This window comes from Balaenoptera musculus, chromosome 1, assembly GCF_009873245.2.
Source record: "Balaenoptera musculus isolate JJ_BM4_2016_0621 chromosome 1, mBalMus1.pri.v3, whole genome shotgun sequence".
NCBI lineage: Eukaryota > Metazoa > Chordata > Mammalia > Artiodactyla > Balaenopteridae > Balaenoptera > Balaenoptera musculus.
This window is the reverse complement of record NC_045785.1, coordinates 12,645,178-12,668,605: the sequence shown is the minus strand read 5'-3', so window position 1 is coordinate 12,668,605 and position 23,428 is coordinate 12,645,178. Positions and strand designations below refer to the sequence as shown.

Below are 23,428 nucleotides of genomic sequence, written 5' to 3'. Positions count from 1 at the left end.
CAAAATTATAATTCAAAAAGATACATGCACCCCTATGTTCATAGCAGCACATATTCACAATAGCCAAGACATGGAAACAACCTAAATGTCCATCGACAGATGAATGGATAAAGAAGATGTGGTACAGTGACTTCCCTGGTGGCACAGTAGATGAGACGCCACGCTACCAATGCAGGGGGCCCGGGTTCAATCCCTTGTGACGGAACTAGATCCCACATGCATCCCACAACTAAGAGTTCGTATGCCACAACTAAGGAGCCAGCGAGCCACAACTAAGGAGCCCTGGAGCCACAACTAAGGAGACCACCTGCCGCAACTAAGGAGCTGGCAAGCCACAACTAAGGAGCCCGCCTGCCGCAACTAAGACCCGGTGCAACCAAATAAATAAATAAATATTTAAAAAAAAAAAAAAGATGGTGTGGTACACACATACAATGGAATACTACTCAGTCATAAAAAAGAACAAAATAACGCCATTTGCAGCAACATGGATGGACCTAGAGATTATCATACTAAGTGAAGTCAGAAAGAGAAAGACAAATACCATATGATAATCACTTAAATGTGGAATCTAAAATATGACACAAATGAACTTTTATGAAACAGAAACAGACTCACAGACACAGAGAACAGACTTGTGGTTGACAAGGGGAAAGGGGGGTGGGAGAGGAATTGAGTGGGAGTTTGGGATTAGCAGATGCAAACTATTATGTATAGAATGGATAAACAACAAGGTCCTACTGTATAGCACATGAAACTATATTCAATATTCTGTGATAAACCACAATGGAACAGGATATTTTAAAAATGTATATACATGTATAAATGAATCACTTTGCAATACAGCAGAAATTACCACATTGTAAATCAACTATAATTCAATGGAAAAAAAAAAGCGGCACCCTCTACTCCCTTTAAAAAGAAGCAAGCTACGGTATGTGCAGATCAGCCTGGGTGAGTGGCAGGACTGAGACTGGGCTCAAGAGGGGCGTGGCCCAGCGGAGGGCCAGAAAGTGATGTAAGGGGGGTGGGGGGCGCAGGTAGGCGGGTCTCAGCAAGGAACTAGCTGAAGGGGCGGGGTTCGAGACTGGTCATCAAAAGAGGGGCGGGGCGGGCCAGGCCAAGGGCGGCCTCGTAGGCGGGACAGAACTGGACACGGGGGCGGAGAGTAGCGGCGGAGGCTCTGCGAGGCCCGCCCACTGGCCCTCCCCTTCTCCACCGAGCTCTCTCACCTTCAACAGGCACGCTCCGGTTAGGAGAGACGGGCGCGGGCCGCGGGGCAGGGCTGGACACACCACCAAGGCCCAGGCCCCGGCGCAGGGCTGAGCGCAGGCCCCCCAGCTGGGCCTCCGCTGCGCGCCGTTGCGTCTCCACGCGGGCCAGCTCGGCCTCCAGGCCTTGAGCCCGGCCCTCGGCCGCGCTCAGTCGCAGCCCCAGCTCCGCAGCCTCGGCCCGGGCGGCCTCCAGCTTCAGTTCCAGGCTGCGGGCATGGTCCAACTGCTGTTTCTGGGCGCTGCGCGCCTCCTCCAGGGAGCCCAGCAGGCCTCGCTCGCGGGTCCGGAACTCGCCCTCTTGCTCCTGCAGCTTCCGCTGGGCTCCCTGGAGCTGGGGTGAGGGGGCAAGGCCGGGAGGTGGGGGTCAGCAAGGCCGCCCCTCAACCCGACACCCACCCTCTCAGGCTTAGTTTGGAGCCCACGGGCCCAAAAGTGGCGTGCAGAACTCCTGTTTCGTTAATGGTCTCCACCCAGGCAGGAGATGCAGGAACATCATGAGAGTATGGAAAGAAACTATTAGAATTTGTTTACCTCTTCCTTCTGTGTATATGCCTTGCAGTGTACACAGTTTATTAGTAATAAGCTAACAGCTAATGCTTACATAGAGAGGAATTATTAGTGCCAGGCACTAAGTACTTTCCCCTCAAAAAAATCAACTCTAATTACCACTATAAATCATCTCCATTTTACAGGTGAGGAAACTGAGCACAGGGCAGTTATGTAACTTGCCGGAGGCCACACAGCTAGTAAACTGAGAGCTAGGATTCAAAGCCAGGCACCCTGGCTCCAGAGCCTTTTCTCTTAACCACTAGGCCACACTGCCTCTCAGTACACATAATTTATCAATAAATCACACAATGAGGGGAGGTACTAAAAAATTATTTACCAGTGAAGTGCATGGTCACACACACTCACACATACCCCTCTGGTTCAGAGAATGAGTCAACCTCTCACGGTCATCAGTTTCACTGGAAACCATCTATGGAACACCTCCTGGATGACAAGACCTACACAGGGACCTGGTATACATCCCCTGCTGTACTAGCCCCTATCCCATGAATGCTCTAAAGCACAGAGAGGTTGAGTGATTTAGTCAAGGTCACACAGTAGATTCACTGCCAGAAAACACAGAGTGAAAAGAGTGTAGGCTTTGGAGTCTGACAGACCTGGGTGGCTGTGTGACCTTGAGTAGATCCCTTGACCTCTCTGAGCCCCAGTGTCTGGTTCTCTCTGTAAACCGGGGCTAATCATACCTACATCATGAAGCTGCTGGGAGAATCAAACAAGATTCTGTCTACAAAGTTCCCCCCACCCCCACTACACAGTTCTTGCAGTTGTTATTATTGTTATTATTATACCTGGGGAAGAATCTCAAGGAGTGGGGAACAGGGACCAGTCCTAGGCAGTGATCTCTCAGAATGACTCCAGCATTGGAGTCCCCACCTGCTTCTCACTGGAGAAGGCCCAGGGCAGCCTGACTGCCTCCGAGGATCCTCCTCCTCCAGGCAGTCTGCCCACCATCTAGTTACCTCCTGCCGCACAGCCTCCAGGTTGGCTTCGCCCTTCAGCAGCTTCTGTCGGAGGCCCAGGGCCTCCCATCTGCCCTCCTTTTCTGCTCTCTCGCCCAGTGCCACGCGGCCCTGTAGCTCCACCAGCTCCCGGCCCAGCCTGGAGTTCTCACTGTCCAGCATCTTCATCTGTGAGAAAGAGTGGACACAGGCAGGACCTAGGACCCATTCTCAGCACCCACAGCCCCTTCTAGCCCAGGGTGTTGGAGAGTGCCCGCAGGCTCCAATGGCAGCCTTTTCAGCTCTGCCCCTATACCCTGCCCAGTCCAAACCGGGCACAGAAGGTATTTGGGACCCACTCTCTAGGGACACATACATTGAACACCACCCCAATCCACTGGGAGCCTGCCCCTGATAACTCCACCCTGGTTGAGCCCCGCCAGGCACCTGGGCACCAATGACCTCAATGTACCACCTAATCATAACTACCTATCATGGAGAGTAGGGGTAAGGGGTGTTGAACTCCTAGGAGTTCTGCAGGGCAGGAACTCTGGGTCACTTTTCACCTCTACGATGATGCCTAACTTTTATGGAGTGTTTACCATGTGCCCAGCTCTGTTCTAAGCACTTCGCTCATATTAACTCATTAATACGGGGTAGGTACTAACATTATCCCTCTTTAACAGACATGAAGACGAAAGCTTAGAGAGGTGAAGAGACTTGCCCAAAGTCACACAGCTCATAAGCAGCAGACTGGGATTTGATCTCAGACAAGCAGAATCAAAGGTATGTTTCTAGGCCCCTATTTCCCCACAGGAGCAGGTGGGGGGGTGAGGCCTACTTACCCCACAGTGCTACAGCAAAGGGAATATGAAAACATGCTATAGCACGCAAAACACCCAGCAAGAGCCTGGCACACAGTTCCTTTCAGGGATTCTTGATGTTTCCCAGGACTTCAGCCCAACGGGAGGGGGCCCAGGTAGAGGGGTACATTGGTGGGAGGTGGAGGGGATTTGTTATTCAGGCTGCAATATCTCTGGGGAGGCAGGGCCTGGGTGCCAAAGGGGGCTGTTTCCTGTTCTGCCGGTCTTCTAGAGCGGGAAAGCCTGAGCCCTCAGTGTCCCGGGCAGTGCCCAGTATACAGCAGGCACTTGTTAAATGCTTGCTGTTATTGATGGGCTTGGAAATCATCTAGTTCAGGGCTCTGCAAACTGCAGGCCAAAATCCTGCAGGCCAAATTCCACCAGTCATCTGCTTCTGTAAGGGTTTGAGCTAAGGATGGTTTGTACATTTTTAAACAGTTGAAAATGGCTCATTTTTACATGGTTGAAAGAAAAGTAAAATAAGAATATTTTTGACACATGAAAAGTATATAAAATTCAGGGGACTTCCCTGGTAGCACAGTGGTTAAGAATCCGCCTGCCAATGCAGGGGACACAGGTTCGAGCCCTGGTCCAAGAAGACCCCACATGCCACGGAGCAACTAAGCCCGTGCGCCACAACTACTGAGCCTGCGCTCTAGAGCCCGCGAGCCACAACTACTGAGCCCACGTGCCACAACTACTGAAGCCCACGCGCCTAGGGCCCATGCTCCACAACAAGAGAAGCCACCGCAATGAGAAGCCCACGCACCGCAACAAAGAGTAGCCCCTGCTCGCCGCAACTAGAGAAAGCCCGCACGCAGCAGTGAAGACCCAATGCAGCCTAAATAATTTTTTTAAATCATAAAAAAAGTATATAAAATTCAAATTTCAATGTCCATAAGCAAAGTTTTAATGGAACACACTCCACTCATGTAGGTACCATCCAGACCTGCTTCCTCCCTATGATGGCAGAGTTGAGTGGCTGCAACAGAGACCGTAAGGCCCATAAAGCTAGAAATATTTACTACTGGGCGCTTTACAAAAAAAGGTTGCCAGCTCCTGACCTAGTTCACGGGATCTGCACCTCTTGTTGTTCACAGATTCCTTTGAGAATTGGATAAGAGCCCCAGACCCAGTCTTTGGAGAAATGTGAGCGAGTGTGAACACAACTGTATCCACACACGCACACACAAACACACGGTTTCAGGGTGTGAGGATTCCTCAAAGCCCATCCATTAATACCAAGGTTAGGTAACAAGCCTTGTTATAGTTCAAGGCCCTGGTTTTACCTATGAGAGACCTCGGCTCCTGAAAGGGGGTGCTGTGGCCCAGCGGGGTACCTGCCGCCGGAGCTCCTGCAGCTCCCTCCGAGCCTCCAGCCGTGAGCGCTCCACCTCCTGCAGCCCGGCCCGCAGCTCGCCAGCCTCCTTGCCCACAGCCACCCGAGCCTCCTCCAGGAGCACCAGCTTCTGCTCCTTGTCGTCGTTGGCAAGCTTCAGGCTGGAGGGGGCAGAGGGCAGAGGGCAGAGGTAGCCCCAGGTCCTGGAAGAGTAGGTGAGTGGCCCTACACAAAGGTCCCTTCCCCTGATTCCCGGAGTGGGTCTGGCAGGCTCTTGGCCTAGAGGTGCCCCAAGTGCTGCCTGCAAAGTGGCCCTCTCCTGAGCTGGGGACCTCAGCTGAGAGAGGTGGACCAGCGACACACGCTAGTCTCCAGGGTGATGCCAGTAGGTGAGGTCAGAGTCTGGACCCAACCCTGCCTGCAACCACCATTCCCCTTCCTTCAGGTAGGACAGTCACCTAAAACAAACCAAGTCCGGGCTTGGTTCGAGGGCAGAGACTCCCCATCTGCGCGATTTCCCCAGAACCTTGGGGGGTGAAGTTAGTTCCTGGGATGAGATTCAGTGCGAATGAAGGATGAGGCTCGGTGAAGGGCTGGGGGCTGGGCCCCCCGTGTCACCCCACCTGATCCGCTCGCTCTCCGCCTTCTTCACGGCCACCCGCAGCTCCTCGTTGGACCGCCTCAGGGCCTCGAGCTCCTTGGCCCCCTCGCTCAGGCTGCGCCGCAGCTCGCCCGCCTCCTGGCGCTGGGCCTCACAGCCGTCCTGGCTCTCACGCACCTTGCGCTGGGCCTCCAGCAGCTCCCGCCGCAGCCCGTCGCGGGCATCCTCCAGCAGGCGCAGCTGGGTCCGAAGCTCTTCTGCCTGTGAGGACAGCGGGGGTCCACATACGGGGGTCGGGCCCCACTCAAGCTGGGTGGAAAGGAGCCCATCCCCGTCTCCCTGGCCACGGGGCACCTGCCCCATCCCTCTGCAGCGGCTCGGACTGCAGGTGTGAGTTATGATTTGGGGCAAAACATATTGGAGTCAGCGGTGCTCTGGCCTGAAATAAACATCAATCAAGATCATCCTGTGGGACTTCCCTGGTGGCGCAGTGGTTAAGAATCCGCCTGCCAATTCAGGGGACACGGGTTCGAGCCCTGGGCCGGGAAGATCCCACACGCCGCGGAGCAACTGAGCCGGTGCGCCACAACTACTGAGCCTGCGCTCTTAGAGCCCACAAGCCACAACTACTGAGCCTGCATGCTGCAACTACTGAAGCCCGCCTGCCTAGAGCCCGTGCTCTGCAACAAGAGAAGCCACCGCAGTGAGAAGCCCACGCACCACAACAAAGAGCAGCTCCCGCTCGCCGCAACTAGAAAAAAAGCCCACGCACAGCAATGAAGACCCAATACAGCCAAAAAATAAATAAATAAAATAAAATAAAATAAATAAAAAGATCATCCTGTGGATCAACCTCAAGAGGGCAGGGACGCCCAGCCCAGCCTCTCTGTGAGAGCCCAAGTCCCACACATACCCAGCAGGTACTTAATAAACGCCTGCCGCCTGCTTCCTTTTATGCATTCCTTTGTCCTCGAATGCACGCTTCTGGGTCCCCAGCGGCGTCTAGGCTGCACTGCCTAGGAGGAAGCGGGTGGGTGGACGGGCAGGCGGCTCACCTCACGCAGGCAGGACTCCCGCTGCCGGCCCAGGTCTCGGGCCTGTTCCTGCAGCCTCTTCACCTCCTGCGCATGGGCCACGGCAGCCTCCTCAAGCTGGGCCTGCAGGTCCCGCAGCTCGGACGTCAGGGCATTCACGGTGCTCTAGGACACACGGGCTCCTGAGACTTGGCACTGCCGTGTCCTCCTCCCCCGCACTCCCAACCCCCACCGCCACTGATCCCAGCTGCACCAACTGAACTGTCCATTTGTGGCTCTAGACTCGGCCCCTCACGCTGGCCTGCCGGGCCCTCTACTGATCCCTTGACGCCTGGCAAGTGCTATGCACGTAGCCGGTCTCTGCCTCAGACTAGGGGATTCACAGGGCAGAGCTGTGCCACCTCCCTCCAATGGGGACTCCCAAGGAAGGGTGAAGCTCCGCCGACAGCCTGGACGCTGCCCCCAGGGCAGAGCCACGTCTCCCCCTCGGGCAGGGCTGTGTCCCCCCATCCCCGACCCCAGCTCAGATGGAGGCCCGCCTGCCTCGCCTGGCCTACCCGGTCCTGCTCCTGCCGGCTCTGAGCGTCGCGCTTCTGTCGCTCCATCTCCAGGGAGATGGCAGCCAGGCTGTGCCGCGTCCCCATCAACTTCTCCGACAGCGCCGTCTTCTCGGACTCCTTCAGGGACAGGGCCTGGGCAGAGGCAGGGAGCAAAGGGCTCGGGGTGTTGGGTGGTCTTGGGGGGCATGCTTGGGCCTTTCCCCCACGCTGGCCTCGGAAATGTGCCCACTGAGGGCTCGGGGACCTGACTGGGCCACCACAGGTGGAGCCAGGGCAGAGGTGCAGGCTCACCCCCTCGGCAGCCCCAGGAAAGGGTACAACAGCAGTAACAATAACCTGGACACAGACACAACTTAGACATCTCACATCCTGAAGCAGGGCCTTTCATTATTCCCATTTTACAGATGAGGCTATTGAGGCTCAAAGAGGTAAAGTGACTTGCCCAGGGTGACGCAGCAGGTGAGGAGAGGAGATGGACGCAGTCTGCCCTGTCTCCATTACATTATGGGAAAGTCAGGAGTTAGTTCTTTCTGAGGAGGGTCAGCTGCTGCAATGTGGGCTTCGCGGGGACTGCTCAGAGGCGGTCATGGGGACGCCATGCCCAGCCTGGGGTGGGAGGAGGGATGGGAGAACGTGGGTCAGCTTTTCTGGAACGATGCTCACGGTGTCATGACTGTGGCTGCCACTCAGTAAGCTCCCACCACGTGCCGGGCCCGCTCGCTGGGCAGGGGTCTCAGCGACGCTTCACAAACACCCCTTGAACTCCCCCATCCTGAAGGCGAGGAAACCGAGGCCCAGAAAAGGACTCCTAGCTCCTAGCTGCTGGGTGGCTGAGCGGGGACCAGCCCCAGAACAGGGGCCCCTCAGGCAGCAGTGGAGGCTGCACCAGGGCTCACGAACCTGCTGCTTCTCGCTCTCGGCCAGGAGGAGGCCCTCGTCACGCTCCTGCTGCAGGGCGGCGATCTCCTCGCTCAGCTCTTCCTTCTCGGCCTCCAGCCGGGCCAGCAGCTCCTCCCGCTCCCGCTGCAGCTGACTCTGCAGCTGGGCCCGCTCTGCCTCCAGCTCCCGCCATGCCACCTCCTGGGGGCCAGGCCCAGGTGCATGTGACCCACGAGGCTGGGCCCAGACAGCCCCTCACCAACCTCGGGGCAGCAAGGGCCGCGGGGCAGGTGATCAGGGAACTACAAGGTGGGGTGGGTGATAATGAGGGCCGTGATGGGGACACGCCAGGAGCAGCAACGGCCCGGCCTTTGGGTGGGCAGGGGGAGGAGGGTAAGGGGTCAGAGAATGTTTCCTGGAGGAAACAAGCAGCCGTCAGTCAGGCAGAGAGAAAAGAAAAAGAACCCCAGGCCAGAGTACAGCCCCGGAGACGACTCGGAGGAAAGAGGAAACATGACGAACAGGGAAACTGTGATATTTAAGGTCACTGGAGCTTGGACTACGAGGGGGACATGGTGAAGGACGGGGCCAGAGCCACAGGCAGCAGCCAGGCCAGACCAGACCAGCGGGCTTTAGGGAGGGGTGACCTGATTTTCAGGACAGTTGGGACGGCAGAGCCTCAAGCCAGAGTGACAAGGAGCAATCTGAATTTTAGAATAGCGGGTTGTTCAGAGCTTGCGGAAGAGGGACCAGGATTGGGGGTTGGGGTAGAGGGGAGTTGGGTCGGCTGTGAGCAATAAGAGGGCATGGGTCTGGGGGTGGCGGAACAGCTGGAGAGAAGAGTACAGGTATGGTGACATTAAGAGGCTGAGTCTGCTGGTGCAGGGAGACTGAGGGAAGGCACAGGAGTTTGGCTCCCTGGGTACTGGGTGGGTACAACCCACAGGCAGAGCCCACTTGGGGTCTGAGGGAGGTGCCTGGCCCCAGCACTAGTCCCTAACAGCTGTGTGAAAATACTCTCTGCTTCAAATGCTCTGTCGCCACCTGCTGGAGAAGTGTGATTCTATCCACAAATCCAAGAAGACTACGTACAATGTGAATGGCGCCCCCTGGTGTCAGGAGCCACAGCCTGAACCTCTGTCAGAGGCAGCCCCGTCCAAGATGAGTGACTCAGGTCCCCTGCCAGAGGCCCACTCTGGAGAGTATCTCAGTACAATAATAATAATGACAACCAGCAATTATGGAGCATTTACAAAGTGCCAGTCTCTATGTTAAGCTCTTTGTAAGGATCATCTCACCTCATCCTCATAAATTATACTATCATTATCCCCATCGTTAAGATGGGGAAATGGGGGACTTCCCTGGTGGTCCAGTGGCTAAGACCCCGCGCTCCCAATGCAGGTGGGCCTGGGTTCGATCCCTGGTCAGGGAACTAGATCCCACATGCCGCAACTAAAGATTCCGCATGCTGCAACTCAAAAAAAAAAAAAAAAAAGATCCCGCATGTGGCAACGAAGATCCCGCATGCCGCAGCTAAAACCCGGTGCAGCCAAATAAATAAATAAATTTTTTTTTTTTTTTAATGGGGAAATGAAGGCACAGAGACCTTAGGTAACATAACCAGCATTTGAGCAAGATCAGGTTGAAACTCAGGCAATGTAACTCCAGAGCCAGTGTTCTTAGGTACTTCTGTTCTGTCTTTTGGTGACCTGGCCCCTCGCCTTTCTATGTGCTCTGGTCCCCCGAGTGATCTTTCATATGCAAACTGCACTTCTTAGCAAATTAAAGTGCTTTCCGACTCTACATTAGATCAGCATTTTCCAAATATGGTTGTGGACCCCCTGCACCAGATCACCAGGGCTGGACCAGAGTGGGGCCTGGGAATCTGCATGTTTGATAAGGAGTGGTCCCCGATGGATCCTCCCAGCTGCCCCCAGAGCCTCTGAAACAGAGATGAAGTTCCATTTCACTGATGCAGATTGAGAAGGATGACTCGCCTGAGGTCACAGAGGAGACAGAGACAGTGGTTCAGAGCCCTCCCCCACCCCACCGCCTGCCCCAACCCAGCTGCCTGAACCTTCTCTCGCTGGAGTCGCTGTAAGTCCTCCTCGTGGGCTGCCCGCTGCTCCCGCAGAGAGGCCTGGGCCTCCCGCTCAGCCTGCACCAACTTCTGGGCCATCAGTTCCTTGTCCAGAGCGACCTTCTCCTCTGTAGTTGTTATCTGCTGCCGCAAGCCCGCCAACTCCCCTGCACAGAAGGGATGGAAAGGAGAAACAAGCTTGGGTCGGACCCTCCCAGTGGGCCAACAGACTCAGGCCAGGTGAGCTAAGTGGGCAAAATCCCAGAGGGGAGAGGGCCCACCGGCATCTAGCTGAGTTCCGTTGGAGAACATTCTTGCCCTCTCTGGGCCTCCGTTTCCCCATCAACTGCATGGGCCCAGTGGCCCTGTCCCCCTCCCTACCTACCTGGAATGGCATCTGAAGGATGAAGTGACTGATGAGGAGGGCCCCCCCAAATGGAGAGGACAGCAAAAACATGAGAACCCCCATCACTGATTGAGTGCTTACTACGGGCAGGCACCTGGCTGAGCACAACACAGCTTCACATCACACCTACGTAGCTTATCCCAATTTACAGATGAGGAAACGGAGGCTCAGAGGAGACAGGCAACCTCCCAAGGCTGCACAGCTTTCCATAAGGCATCACCTTTAATGACTGACTGCCATAAGCATACTTGCTGGACTGTCAGCACTAATGAAGTGACCGGGGGAGGGTGCACCCCACAGGGGACAATCTAAAAACTATCCTCGGGGTTGGAAGTCCACCAGAGACTGTCAGCATTTCCCTTCCTGGTTCTGTCTGGCTCACGTGGACGTGGACGAAAAACAATTTTCGCGGCCCAAGCAGGTGCTTAGTAAATGTTTGTTGAGCAAGAAAAACCTCTGAGTTCAGAGACTGGGCGGGAATGAGAGTCGTCAGAAAAGCAGCTGATGATGGCTCCGCGGAGACGCAGAACTCTCTAAGCGCCCTGATGACGACAGACAGCAGCCACCACTGGCTGCGGAGCCAGGCACTGTGCCAAGGCCATGCTTTTCTCACCTCATCCTGGCAAAGCCTCAGAAGGTGGGCCTCATCACCTCTAACTGTCAGATGAGGAACCCGTGGCCCAGAGAGGGAAGGGGCTGGCTTGGGAAAGCGGCTGGATTGGAAGCCAGGTCAGCCGCACCCCAAAGCCAGTGATCCCAACTTCGATGAGACCCCAGAACTCGACAGGTTACAGCTCCAGCTCCGGGCTGGAGCCCGGAGTTCCCCACCCCTCACCCCTGGCCCCCCTACCAGTCAGGGTCTCCTTGGCCAGCAGTAGGGCCTGCCCATCCGCTTCCAGCTGCTCCCGCCGGGCCTCGAGCTGCGCCAGCTGCCGCTGCACCTCAAACAGGCTGCTCTCCAGGGCTTCCTTCTCCAAGCTGCAGCACGCACGATCCCTGAGGCCCCGGGACCCAGCCTCCTGGGCCCCAGGACACTGTGAATCCCAGGGCGTGGCCAGCCATGGGCCAGGTGCCAGCCTACCTGCCCAGCCGTGCCCACGCTCCCTGGGGAAGCCTGAGCCCCGGCTAAGATGAGCTGGTGACCTGGCTCCTAAGCAACTGCCCCTGAGGGCCAGTGCTGGGACGTGGCTGGTCACGGGGTGGCTCTGCCAGACCCCCCAGGGTGGGCTGGGCAGAGCTCAAGGCCTTACCGCAGGCGTGTGGCCTCCTCCGACAGGGTCCGGCCCTCGCGCTCGGCTGCTGCCAGCTGCACCGCCAGGCCGGCCCGCTCCTTGGCCAGCGCCTCCTTCTCCCGGGCCGCCCGCTCCAACGCCTCTGTCTGCCGCTGCATCTCCCGCCGGGCCTGCTCCAGCTCCTGCTCCCGCCCGCTCAGCTGCCGGGAGAGCTGGCCCCCACCAGGCACCGTGAGCACCACCCCCAGAATCCCCCAACCCTGGGCCCGACCCGGCCCTGGCAGGCAGGAGACCAGGTTCAAGCCCAAGTTGTACCCTGACGTGCTGTGTGAACCTGGACAAATCACAGCCTTCTCTGGACCTGCAGTGCACGCACATGCAAACATAAGGGTCATCACTTAGTTTGCGTAGCAACCAAACACTTCCTGCACCCCAAAATGTCCAGAGAAGCTGAATGTATAAAACAAACCAAAGGAGAGCGGCTCTGTAGGCCTCAGAAAGGGAACCTAGAGCCTGGCTCCCTGCGCCGCCTGGTCTGTTCCCTAGAGGCCCCTCCCAGGAAGCCAGGCCCTCCAGGACAGACACCTAAGGTCCCTTCCAGCTATGATTTCCCAACAAGTCTAAGATTCCAATTCTAAAATTTGCTACCAATTATCATATCATTACTCTTTACTGAGTGGTGCTTCATTTCTGTAAGTGCTTACCCCGTATACTCTTCAGAACAACGCTTTGTGATACGAACTATTAGCCCCACGTTACAGGTGGGGCAACTGAGGCACGGGGAGGTCGGGTAGCTTGCTCAAGGCCCCCAGCTGGCAGAGGTGGGGCTGGATTTCAGCCGGGAAGCAGGCTCCTGAGCCTGTGACGTCCCCCAGGACAGGATGCAAAAGGCCGGGAGCCTAGAACCCCTTCCCCACCTGCTCCCCAGAGCCCACACACACCCACCTGGGCCAGCCGCTCCTGCAGCCGGCAGCGCTCCTGGTGCATCTCAGGGAGCTGGCGCTCCAGGGCCTCGCGGGCCTGCTCTGCCGCCCGCAGGGAGCCCTCCAGGCCCTGCCGCTCCGCCTCCTGCTCCAGCCGCAGCTGCACCAGCTGTTCCTGCCCCTCCCGCGCGGAGGCGGCCGCCTGCTCCACCTGCCGCTGCCGGCCCAGCAGGGCTGCCTTTTCCTCTTCTAGCTGGGGGGCCAGGTGGGGGTGAGTGACCGGATGAGCCCAGGCCCTCACGGGCCGAAGAGGTCCCACCTAGGACCAAGGATGCCTTCTCCACCCACCTATCACCGCCAGCCCGCGGGAGGCTCCCTGGGGGTAAGGGGCGGTGCCCTAGGGCATGCGGACCCTGGGGAGGAGGGGAAGGAAGGGCCCATGGAGCTTCTTTTCTCTCAGACCATGAGAGAGAAGACAGACAGACAGAAGGAGTCAGAGACAGAACAACAAGACAGAGGGACAGAGGTGTACAGGGAGCTGTCGGGGTGTGGGCCTAGGCTGGGCCTGGGGGTGCCTCTGCGGGGTCTCTGAGCAGGCAGGACAGATGGGCGAGGCAGGAGGGCCTGCTGGCACACAACGTACCTGGGCGACAAGGCGGTTCAGACCCAGCTTGTCCTGGGCAAGACTCTCGTTCAGGGCGCTCAGCTTGGATAAGGAGTCCCGCAGAGAGGCCTCCTCGGCCCTCAGCTTGGTCATGGAGAGCTCAAGCTCCACGCGGCCAGCCTCAGCCTGCAGGGTCGGGACCAGGGCGGCCAGAGACGGTCAGGCGGGGAGAGATGGAGAGAGATGGGAAAAGATGTGCAGAGACATGGAAAGATAAGGAGAGATGGGGAGAAAGGCAGAGAGGTGGGAGAGGCAGGAGGTGGGGAGGTGGCGAGAAGAGGCACGGAGAGACAGGGCCCCCAGAGACAGGGCAGGGGACACGAGGAGGGAGATAGAACATGAGACAGAAAAACAATCCCTGCAGACGCCCTGCTGCCCACGCTGCTGCGCACCCAGAGCCGTGCAAGGCCCAGTGAAGCTGCTCCCACTGTGGGGCGCGGCCAGAGGTCAGAGGGCGCCCCAGAGTGGGGTCTAGGGCGGCCTTGCTCAGGGCCCAGACCACAGACAGCAGGGCAGGCACCGACCAAGAACTGTGCCCCCAACCCTCACAGACCCCAGGACCTGTGTCCAGAGATGGGACTGGATGACCTGAGCTGCAGGCCCTGCCCCAGAAGCATCTGGAAAAGCAGGGATATGACCAGTCCTAAAGGTCAGTTCACTTATGGCTGGGATCAGAGGTCAGTGTGTGGACAGGGTCAGAGGTGAGCCTGAAATAGGGGTCAGTCTGTGGCCAGAGTGAGAAGGCCTGGGGCCTAGGGTAGAGGTGGGTTTGGGTTTGTGGCGGTGTGGCAAACGGGGACCCACCTTGGTCAGCGCCTCGGCCACCTCGGCCTTCTCAGCCTGCAGCATGTCCCGCTGCAGCGTGGTACAGCTCAGCGCCTCCCTCACCTCCACCAGCTCCTTCGCCAGCCCTGAGCGCTTCACTTCCAGCTGCTCTAGCTGTCTATGGCTGTGGGACAGAGGGTGGGGGGTGCCCCATGTCACTCCCCTGCCCTGAGTCTCCCACAGCCAGACATGCTGGAGCAGCCAGGGGCCAGGCCCAAGGCAGGAGCCTCACCCACAGGGACAGCCAAGCCCACTGTTGGACCTGTTTTCACATCTGCAAAATGGGGTAACGCTCGCCTCGTGACGTTGTGAAAAGGATATGTGTCCTGGGACTTCCCTGGTGGCACAGTGGTTAAGAATCCGCCTGCCAATGCAGGGGACACGAGTTCGACCCCTGGTCTGGGAAGATCCCTCATGTCACAGAGCAACTAAGCCCACGAGCCACAACTACTGAGCCCATGCGTCGCAACTACTGAGCCTGCATGCTGCAACTACTGAAGCCCATGCGCCTAGAGCCCGTGCTCCGCAACAAGAGAATCCACCACAATGAGAAGCCCATGCACCGCAACGAAGAGTAGCCCCTGCTCGCCGCAACTAGAGAAAGCCCACGCACAGCAACGAAGACCCAACGCAGCCAAAAATAAATAAAACTTTAAAAAAAAAAAAAAAAAAAGGATATGTGTCCTTATTGTACCTGACATATCTCTCCAAGGGCCTTCAGAAACAAGGATAATGTCCACTGCCACAATGTACTAAACATCACTGTTACTAATGCCTCAAAGAAGTAAATAGTGAAGTGGTTAAGAGGTTAACTCTGAAGCCCCAATGACTGGGTTCAAATCCTGGCTCTTCCACTAACTAGCTGTGTGACCTTGGGCAAGTTACATAACCTCTCTGTGCCTCAGTTTCACCATCCATCTCATCCAAATGGAGATAATAATAGCTCCCACATCACAGAGTTACCATGAAGGTTAAACAAGAGAATGTAAGTGCTTAAAATGATGCCTGGTACTTAGTAATATAAGTACTGATGTTATTGTTATAACTTTAAATTTAAAAAATATTAATGTTATATTAATATTATTGTTAATTAACTTAATGAACAATAATACTAATGCTATATAGTTCATATAACTACTGTTATATTAGTTTGTTTTGTTTTGTTTTGTTTTTTGGCTGTGCTACGAGGCATGTGGGATCTTAGTTCCCCAACCAGGGATCGAACCCACGCCCCCTGCAGTGGAAGCGCGGAGCCTTAACCACTGGACCGCCAGGCAAGTCCAGTTGTTATCATCATCCACACTCTACCTCCTACCAGTTCTCTGATCTCAGGTACATGACTAAACCTCCCTGAATCTCAGTTTCCTGAAATGGGTCTGGTTAGAAGACCCTATAGCAGAGGGGTGCCATGAGGATCCTCAAGACGGTAGAAGGCCCAAGACACAGTCAGTACTCCCTAGCCCCCAGGGACAGTCGGGAGCCCCATGGCCCATCCAAGCGGCCCTGGCAGGGAGCCAGAAGCTACTCACCTGCGCTCGAGCTCCCTGCGTGTCCATGCACTGTCCTGGGCTGTGTCCTCCCGCTCTTCCTCCAGCTGGTCCCGCTGGCGCCGCAGCTCCTCCTGGGCCGCGTGCAGCTTCTCCCGCTCCTGCCGTAGCTCCTCAGCCTGCTGCTGGGCCACCTGCAGGCTGTGGGCTAGGCTGTCCTTCTCCCTGCAGGACAAGGGGAGGGGGAACTGAAGGGGATGCAGAGGCCACTCCCACCGGGGAAGACGGCCGTGCTGCTGTCCTAGCCAGGAGCCACATCCTCCCATCCTCCGAGGCCCCGGCCTCTAGAAAGCCTTCCTACCCCTAAGCATGGCCCACTCATTTCATCCACGTCTCCCTGGAGCTGACGCTTCCCGGCATAGGGCACTCAGCTTTCCTTCTCCCCCAACCAGCCCACTTGGAGGCCCAGTGGAATGGATGGAGGCACTGGCATTATCTCCAACTACCCCACCAGGTGAAGATGCCAGGCTAGGTTCCTGAGACATGTGGGCAATTTTGCTGCTAGCTCTGCTAGCCCACATGGCCAGGAAATGCCCCCTACAGCACCCTATGCCCCTCAATTCTGGGAGGCCCAGTAGAGCTGGGTCTGTCCCGATCCCACAACTGCCTGCTGTCCAGGCCAGCAGCACATGGTAGCCAGGGCAGGGGAGGGAGGAGGCTCCTTCCAAGGCAGGGGTTTCTAGCTCAGGCTTAGGGCTGATCGCTATCATATCCTCCACTGCCGCCACCCTTCGCTCAAAGTGGCAACCTGTAAATATTGATATATTAGATACGAAGGCTGGTGGTAGGTGGGAAAAAATATTCGACATGGGCTTCCCTGGTGGTGCAGTGGTTAAGAATCCACCTGCCAATGCAGGGGATACAGGTTCGAGCCCTGGTCCAGGAAGATCCCACGTGCCTCGGAGCAACTAAGCCCGTGCGCCACAACTACTGAGCCTCTGCTCTAGAGCCCACGAGCCACAACTACTGAAGCCTGCGCACCTAGAGCCCATGCTCCGCAACAAGCCACCACAATGAGAAGCCCACGCACCACAACAAAGACCCAACACAGCCAAAAATAAATAACTAAAATTTTCAAAAAAAATAAAAGGGTGGGGGTCAAACTCTATCCAAGTTTAAAAAAAAAAAAAGCATTCGACATGAAATTAAGAAAAATAGTAGAATGCAAAATGAGGTGTTCGCTGGGAATGCAACTACATAAAAAGCCCCTTTCCTTCCAAGGCATGGGAAGCAGTGGTTTTGCTGTCAGATGGACCTGAACCCCAATTCCTACCCCAGCCACGTCGCTGTGTGACCTTGAACAAGTCTCTCAACCTCGGGGCAGTAACAGTTGTGAACTGCATGAGTTTGATGGGAAGACTAATTGAGATAATACACAGGAAGCACTTGGCAATAAGCCTAGCACATAGTAGGTATACTGGAAAGGTTTGCAAACCGACTGTCAGGAAACACAACTGGAAGCAAAGCCAGTGCGTTAAGAGGGGTTAGGATGAGCAGGGGAAGCTGTGAGGAGGTCCCATCTTTTTATTTCCCCTCCATTTTTCAAACTTTTTATTACGTGGTTACATTTACAAAGAGAAAAAACAAAAAACAAGCACCAAAAAAATCAAAAACAACCAGGCAGCTAAGAGTGGATAATTTCTTGTCTCCAAAATCTCCAAGAGACAGAGTCGAGAATAACAGTGTCAATATAGCTCTTGGAGATGATGGAAATGTTTTACAGTCATATATCCTACTTATTAGCTCTTGAAATGTGGCTAATGCAACTGAGGGACCGAATTTTTACTTTTGTAAATGTTTACTTAGTTTACATTTGAACAGACACATGCGGCTAGTTATGACCATATTAGTGCAAATCCGCATGTTCACAGGCTCTGGCTGGCGTTAGGCCCAGACGCTGACTTATTCTCTGGGCTCCCCACCTCTGACCTCCCGGCACCTGTTCAGGAGGTCGACGGCACTGCGCAGGCGCTGGGCCTCGCGCTGCCCATCCTCCTGGGCCTGGGCAGCCCGGTCGGTCTTATCCCGAAGACGCTGCAGCTGCTCCTCAAGGGCACGGCGCTCACCCTCGCTGTCACTAAGCTGCTTCCGCAGGGTGCCCAGGAGGTCCTGACTGGCCTCATAGCGCCCCCGAATGTCCTGTGGCATGGGAATCACTGAGTGTAGGGGAGCCCTGAGAAGCTCCCTCCCGGCTCTCCGCACACCAGCCTATGCTGCGGCCTAGGCCTGGGTCCAGGCCTGGGGCAGGAGAGTGGAGCTAAGCCCCCAGACTCAGTTTCCACTCCCCTGCATCGTGCCCTCACCACCCTTCTGAGACCTCTGCAAGGGCTCTGAGCCTCCATCTCCCTGGGGTCCCAGGCAACCTAAGTCCCCAGGACACCAGACAAACCGCCAAGCACACTCCTTCCCCTCCCCCACTTCTGACCACTCCCCCCACCCCAAACACACACCAAGGCTCTCTGGCTCTGTGTGGGAACCCCATCTCCCTTCCTATACCAGGACCCTTACTCCATCCCGGGCTCCGCCCCCAGCAGCTCAAGCCCCTCCCACTCTAGACTCAGATTCCTCCAGTGCTCTCAGCCACCTCCATGGGTCCTGACTCAGTTGCTGTTTCTCAAGGCTCTGACTCTACCCTGAATGCTCAGGCTCCTCCCCTAAGACCCTGGCTCTGACCAAGGTTGCCCAAGCCCCTCCCCGCTGGACTCGAGCTCCGCCCCAGGACACTCAGGCCCCTTCCTACCTGGACCTGCAGCTGACGCTTGTGCAGAGCGGAGTGAATCAGGGCTAGTGTGGAGGAGTCCGAGCAGGCAGGGGATGGGCCTCGGCGGGGGGAACGGCCACGGCCAGGCGAGGAGCGCCTCGGTGGGGACGGGGTCCGGGCCCCCGAGAGCCCCCGCAGGCTGCCGTCCGATGCGGCCGCTGTACGCTCAGAGCCACTTAACTGGACGCCGCTCTCCATGTCTGACAGGACGGCCTGAGGGTGGGTTAGGGAGGCAGAAGGAGGAGGGGAGCTGCGGTGTTAGTTGGGCCAAGAAGCTTCGGGAGGCAGTGGGGCCACCAGGGTCCTCATGTCTAGCTTCATCCCTAACTCTGCAGCACTTTCTCACCTCCGCTAGCTCACAGCCCTCAGCCCACCAGGTAAGGCCTCCCATTTACTGGGGAGACATGATTCAGCGTTTCTCACAGATGGGCAGGGAACATGCAGTGCCTCCTCTCCAACGGGGAACTCCCCCGGGGTGGGGGGCAGGGGGTGGCAGAGTTTGGGCGGAGCTAGCAGGGGTGTTAAGCAGCAGCCTAGGTTTCCAGGGCCCCCAACCACTTGCAGTTCAGCTCAAGGCCACCAGGGGACGTGGTGGCCCAGGACTGCCTTGCCTTGCCCTGCCCAGGGCTCCCACCCCTCCTGGCCTCTCCCAGCTCCCGGACCTGTGCCAGGTCCCTCAGGGTCTGCTGCAACCCCTCTCCATCCTCCGTCTCCAGGGCCGCCTGCTCCTGGAGCCGCAGGGATTCCTAGAGTGGTGTTGGGGAGACAGGCAAAGAGCGGTCAGGGTCTCTACCCTAGTCAGAAACCCCACCTTCGTCTCCCTCCCCGGACTATCACCGATCAGCTGGCCTCGAAGGCCGTGCCCAGGGGCCAGCAGCTCGGTAGACCCCACAGCGGCCCCAGTGCCCTCACTGAACAGACCAGGCCCAGAGAGGTGTGGTGTCCTGCCCCAGGTCACACAGCCTATTGGAGGAGAGCTGGACATAGAACCCAGGCCAGACCCCACACAGAAGGATGACCAACCCAGGCAGTACCCTTGAGAGGGGTCCCTCTGGTGGGGAGGCAGCTGAGTTCCAAAAGAAAGAGCCCTGGGCTAGCAGGGCACAGGCATGAGTTCAAGTCCTGACTCCCCAGCTTAATGGCTCTGAGACTCTGGACAAGTATTTCTCCTTGGGCCTCAGGTTCCTCATCTGTATAATGGGGATCATGCTACAGAACTGCTGAGAGGATGAAATGGGATAAAGGAGGTGAATGTGCTTACCACTAAAGCTGGCACCCACTAGGCGCTCACACTAAACTGGCACACACTAGGTGCTCAATTAATGAGGGGGTGAAACTGAGTCTGAGTGGGATGCTTGGGGTTGGCCCAAGCAACCCAGCCCTCAGCCTGTGTCCATGGATCTGGTCGGTGCCCCCGCCCCGCCCTGCATCTCACCAGGGCCTCAAGCTTCTCAGTGAGGGCCTTGTTGAGCCGCTCCTTTTCCAGATTCTGGTTCTGAAGGCGCTCGACTGTCAGGGCCAGCTCAGTCACTCTGGAGGTAGGGGAGCAACACAGGTGAATGGGAGACCCACCCAGCTTCTGCTCAAACCCACCAGCTCTGTGTCCTTCATGTTTCCCCAAACCTGAGGCAGGGACCCTAGGATTCGCCTCCCTTGCCATGTGACCTGAAGTCACTCTCCTTTCTCATCTCTAAATGAGAATGAGGTGGCCACCCGCTTTATCTCACGGGAAAACACTGTGGGACTTGTCTAGGTCTCAGGAGCAGAGGCTGAACTGCTCGTGATGTGCCCTGGGCAAGAGCCCTCTGAACCTCCGTCTCCCCCCTCTGCCAAACGGGGTGCCTGGGGAGACTGGCTGAACTCACACAGGGGAAGGGCCCGTCCCTGTTAAACAGACGCCCCCTCCTCCCCGTATCTCCGGGCATACACTCTGTGGGGAGGTCTGCCTCGCGTGGTGCCTCCGGGCGCCCACCTGGCACTGAGGTCAGCCTTGTCCAGGTTGCTTTGCACCTGCAGCTGGGCCAGGTCCTTCTCCTGGAGCACCTTGTCCCGCAGCTGCTCCTCCAGCTGGGCCTGCAGCAGGGCCTGCTTCTCCAGGGCCGCCTCGGCCCGGCTCTCGGCCAGCCGCAGGCCTGTGCTCAGCCCCAGGCCCGCCTCCTGGACAGCCCGTGAGGTCCGGGCCAGCTCCCCTCCCAGCTGCAGCAGGTCCCTGGTGGAGAGAACACAGGATGGGGAAGGGATGGGGGGGTGGGCTCCCAAGTGTAAATTAAAACTACAGTGGGATGCCATTTGTCGCTATCAGACTGGGGACAAAAAGTCACATAATGCACAGTGTAGGTGAGGCTGCGGGAAAACAGGCTCTCCCTACACTCCTGGTGTGAGGGTGAGTATAACCACACAGAGGGCAATTAGAAGAACTCTGAAAATTATAAATGGATAGGTTCTATGACCCACTGACTCCATCACTCAGAATTTATCCTACAGATATGCCCCAACGCAAGGAAAATGACCTGTGTATAAGGGGATCCACTGCAGCCTTGCTCATGTAAGAAATACTGGTGGCAACCTAAATATCTATCGAAAGGGAGCTGCTATCGCCTTTTCTTTTTTCTTTTGGCCACCGCGTGGCTTGCAGGATCTCAGTTCCCAGACCAGGAATTGAACACGGGCCATGGCAGTGAAAGCCTGGAATCCTAACCACTAGGCCACCAGGTAACTCGGCAGGGAGCTGCTATTAAAAAAATCATGATACATCCCTTCAATGGAATACTTTGGAGCCAAGAAAAACTAATGGGGAAGCTCTTTAGAGCCTGATGTGGAACCACTTCCCAGCTATAACTATTGGGTGAACAAAGCATCTTCGAGAACTGCAAAAAGGGAATTCCCTGGTGGTCCAGTGGGTAGGACTCTGCGTTTCCAATGCAAGGAGCATGGGTTCAGTCCCTGGTTGGGGAACTCCCACAAGCTGCGTGGTGTGCACCCCCCAAAAAAAAAGAACTGCAAAGATGAAATTCTCCCAAGAGTGTATAAAAGAAAAGTGGGGGCTGGGGGGGAAATGTACAATCTGCTGTATTTGCTTGTATCAAATGAGCCTGAGTGTCTGGGTCAGAGGCGGCAGGAAGAGTTTTCACCATACACCCTTTTGAAATTTGAACCTTGTGCATGTGTGAGTTATTCAAAAGCAAGATGTTAACATTTTAAATGCTAATTAAAAATTACGTATTTTAAATATATCAAATAGGTTAAATCCTCCCCTTTCCTGAATGAACTGTACCACTGGGTACCTAACAGTAAGAAGAGGAAGTGCCTTATTATAGAAGAATTCCAGTTAATACATGAAGAAGTGACAGAATGAGACAATCACGATTTTGCAACCTCTGACCAATGTCTGGACCTTGGCATTGAGCGTCAAGGGCTGCTAACGCACAGACAGAGGCTCCTGATGGCAGAGTACACATGGCGCTTATGAAGAAGTCTTGTCAAAACAAAACGAAGCAAAACACAACAATCCGAACCTGAATCTGATCAAGCCTTAAATCCAACATCCAATTTACAGGGGACAAAGGTGTAAAGGACACCACAGAATCCAGACTGTGGGAATCTCTAACGACAACTGTCCCGGTTTCCTGAACAAATAAAAGAGACTTAGAAGACAAATCAACCAATCACACTTTGTGAACATCTATGGATCCTGATTCAAACAATTTTAAAGACAAAAAGTGAAGAAACACCATCTGTGACACTGATGAGTCAACTGGAAATTTGGATACTGAGAGAATAGTAGATGATCTCAACAAAAGATCATCGCTCAAACAAATGTTTAAGGCACAAAAGGAAACAAATTGGTCTGCCTGCCTCTAGGCTCGCCCCCCTGCAGCCTCACCTGCCCAAAGATCAAGCAGGACCAAGTCCCCTGCGGCAGGAGGCCTTTGAGGCTCTTTTCCAACCTGACCTCCTTTCGCTTGCCTTTTGCTTCAACCCCACTGGCTGCCATTTTCTCGCACCTCCAAGCCTTTGCTCCTGCTGTTCCCTCTGCCTGGGGTGCCCTCAGCTCTGCCAGTTAAAACCCCACCCATCCCTTGGGGTCAGAGCAAATTCCACCTCCTCAATGAAGCATTTTTCTGACCTCCCCACCCCTCCCAGTTCTCTGAGCATCCAGGACATCCTTTCTGTTCCACTTTCACGTCACTGACCACTCACTTCCTCAGTCTAGAAGTTGCAAGTTCCTTTTTTAAAAAAGTAAATTAAATTTAATTTAATTTAATTTAATTTTTTGCCATGCCACATGGCTTGTGGGATCTTAGTTCCCCCACCAGGGATTGAACCCTGGCCCTTGGCAGTGAAAGTGTGGAGTCCTAACCACTGGACTGCCAGGGAATTCCCTACAGGTTGCGAGGTCCTTGGTAGCAGAAGCTGAATATCATAGTAGATTAAAAGCAGGAACTGCAAATCCTGATTCAGCCACTTACTTACTGCTGTGTGACCTTGGGAAGGTCACTCTACCTCTCTGAGCCTCAGTGTCCTCATCTGTAAAATGGGGATCATTCCAGTTCCTACCTCACAGGGACACTGTGGATATGAGATGAAATAAAATGTACAAAGAGCCTAGCTCAGAGCAAACACCTAGTAAACGTTTACTATTTACTGGTAATGACTAGGAAACGGTAAATTTAGTAAATACCAAATAGTATTTAGTATTTAACCTTAGTCATTTGGTCATAAATAGCCAATTTAGCAAGTACATTAAGTAAATACTAAGTGACTGCCATGATCTTGGTAAGAGTTAATTATTACTAGCTGCCTCTGCATCTCCGTAGGGCCCTGCACACAGTAGGTGTTTTGGGTCGGACCGAAGTTCAACTGAGTTGCGTTGAATTCAGTGTGAAAAGCAGGGTTGTCTCCCGGCTGCTGCAGCGTCTCCCTGAGCCGCCC

At 55.6% G+C, this 23,428-nt stretch overlaps 1 protein-coding gene across 1 annotated transcript in view; it reads right to left on the bottom strand.

Moving 5' to 3' along the window:
- CROCC (ciliary rootlet coiled-coil, rootletin) overlaps positions 1-23,428 on the bottom strand; it is a 48,290-nt gene that overhangs the window by 11,251 nt on the left and 13,611 nt on the right. Inside the window, exons 10-28 of the mRNA XM_036874597.1 lie at positions 20,469-20,705; positions 19,932-20,028; positions 19,159-19,242; positions 18,476-18,709; positions 17,675-17,874; positions 15,718-15,900; positions 14,168-14,312; positions 13,343-13,489; positions 12,722-12,952; positions 11,795-11,988; positions 11,395-11,522; positions 10,136-10,305; positions 8,080-8,259; positions 7,177-7,311; positions 6,641-6,784; positions 5,608-5,846; positions 4,986-5,145; positions 2,804-2,971; positions 1,233-1,605 (exon numbers count right to left, since the gene is read on the bottom strand). Coding sequence (XP_036730492.1) covers positions 1,233-1,605; positions 2,804-2,971; positions 4,986-5,145; positions 5,608-5,846; positions 6,641-6,784; positions 7,177-7,311; positions 8,080-8,259; positions 10,136-10,305; positions 11,395-11,522; positions 11,795-11,988; positions 12,722-12,952; positions 13,343-13,489; positions 14,168-14,312; positions 15,718-15,900; positions 17,675-17,874; positions 18,476-18,709; positions 19,159-19,242; positions 19,932-20,028; positions 20,469-20,705 — 3,449 coding nt within the window. The remainder of the gene's footprint in view (positions 1-1,232; positions 1,606-2,803; positions 2,972-4,985; positions 5,146-5,607; positions 5,847-6,640; positions 6,785-7,176; positions 7,312-8,079; positions 8,260-10,135; positions 10,306-11,394; positions 11,523-11,794; positions 11,989-12,721; positions 12,953-13,342; positions 13,490-14,167; positions 14,313-15,717; positions 15,901-17,674; positions 17,875-18,475; positions 18,710-19,158; positions 19,243-19,931; positions 20,029-20,468; positions 20,706-23,428) is intronic.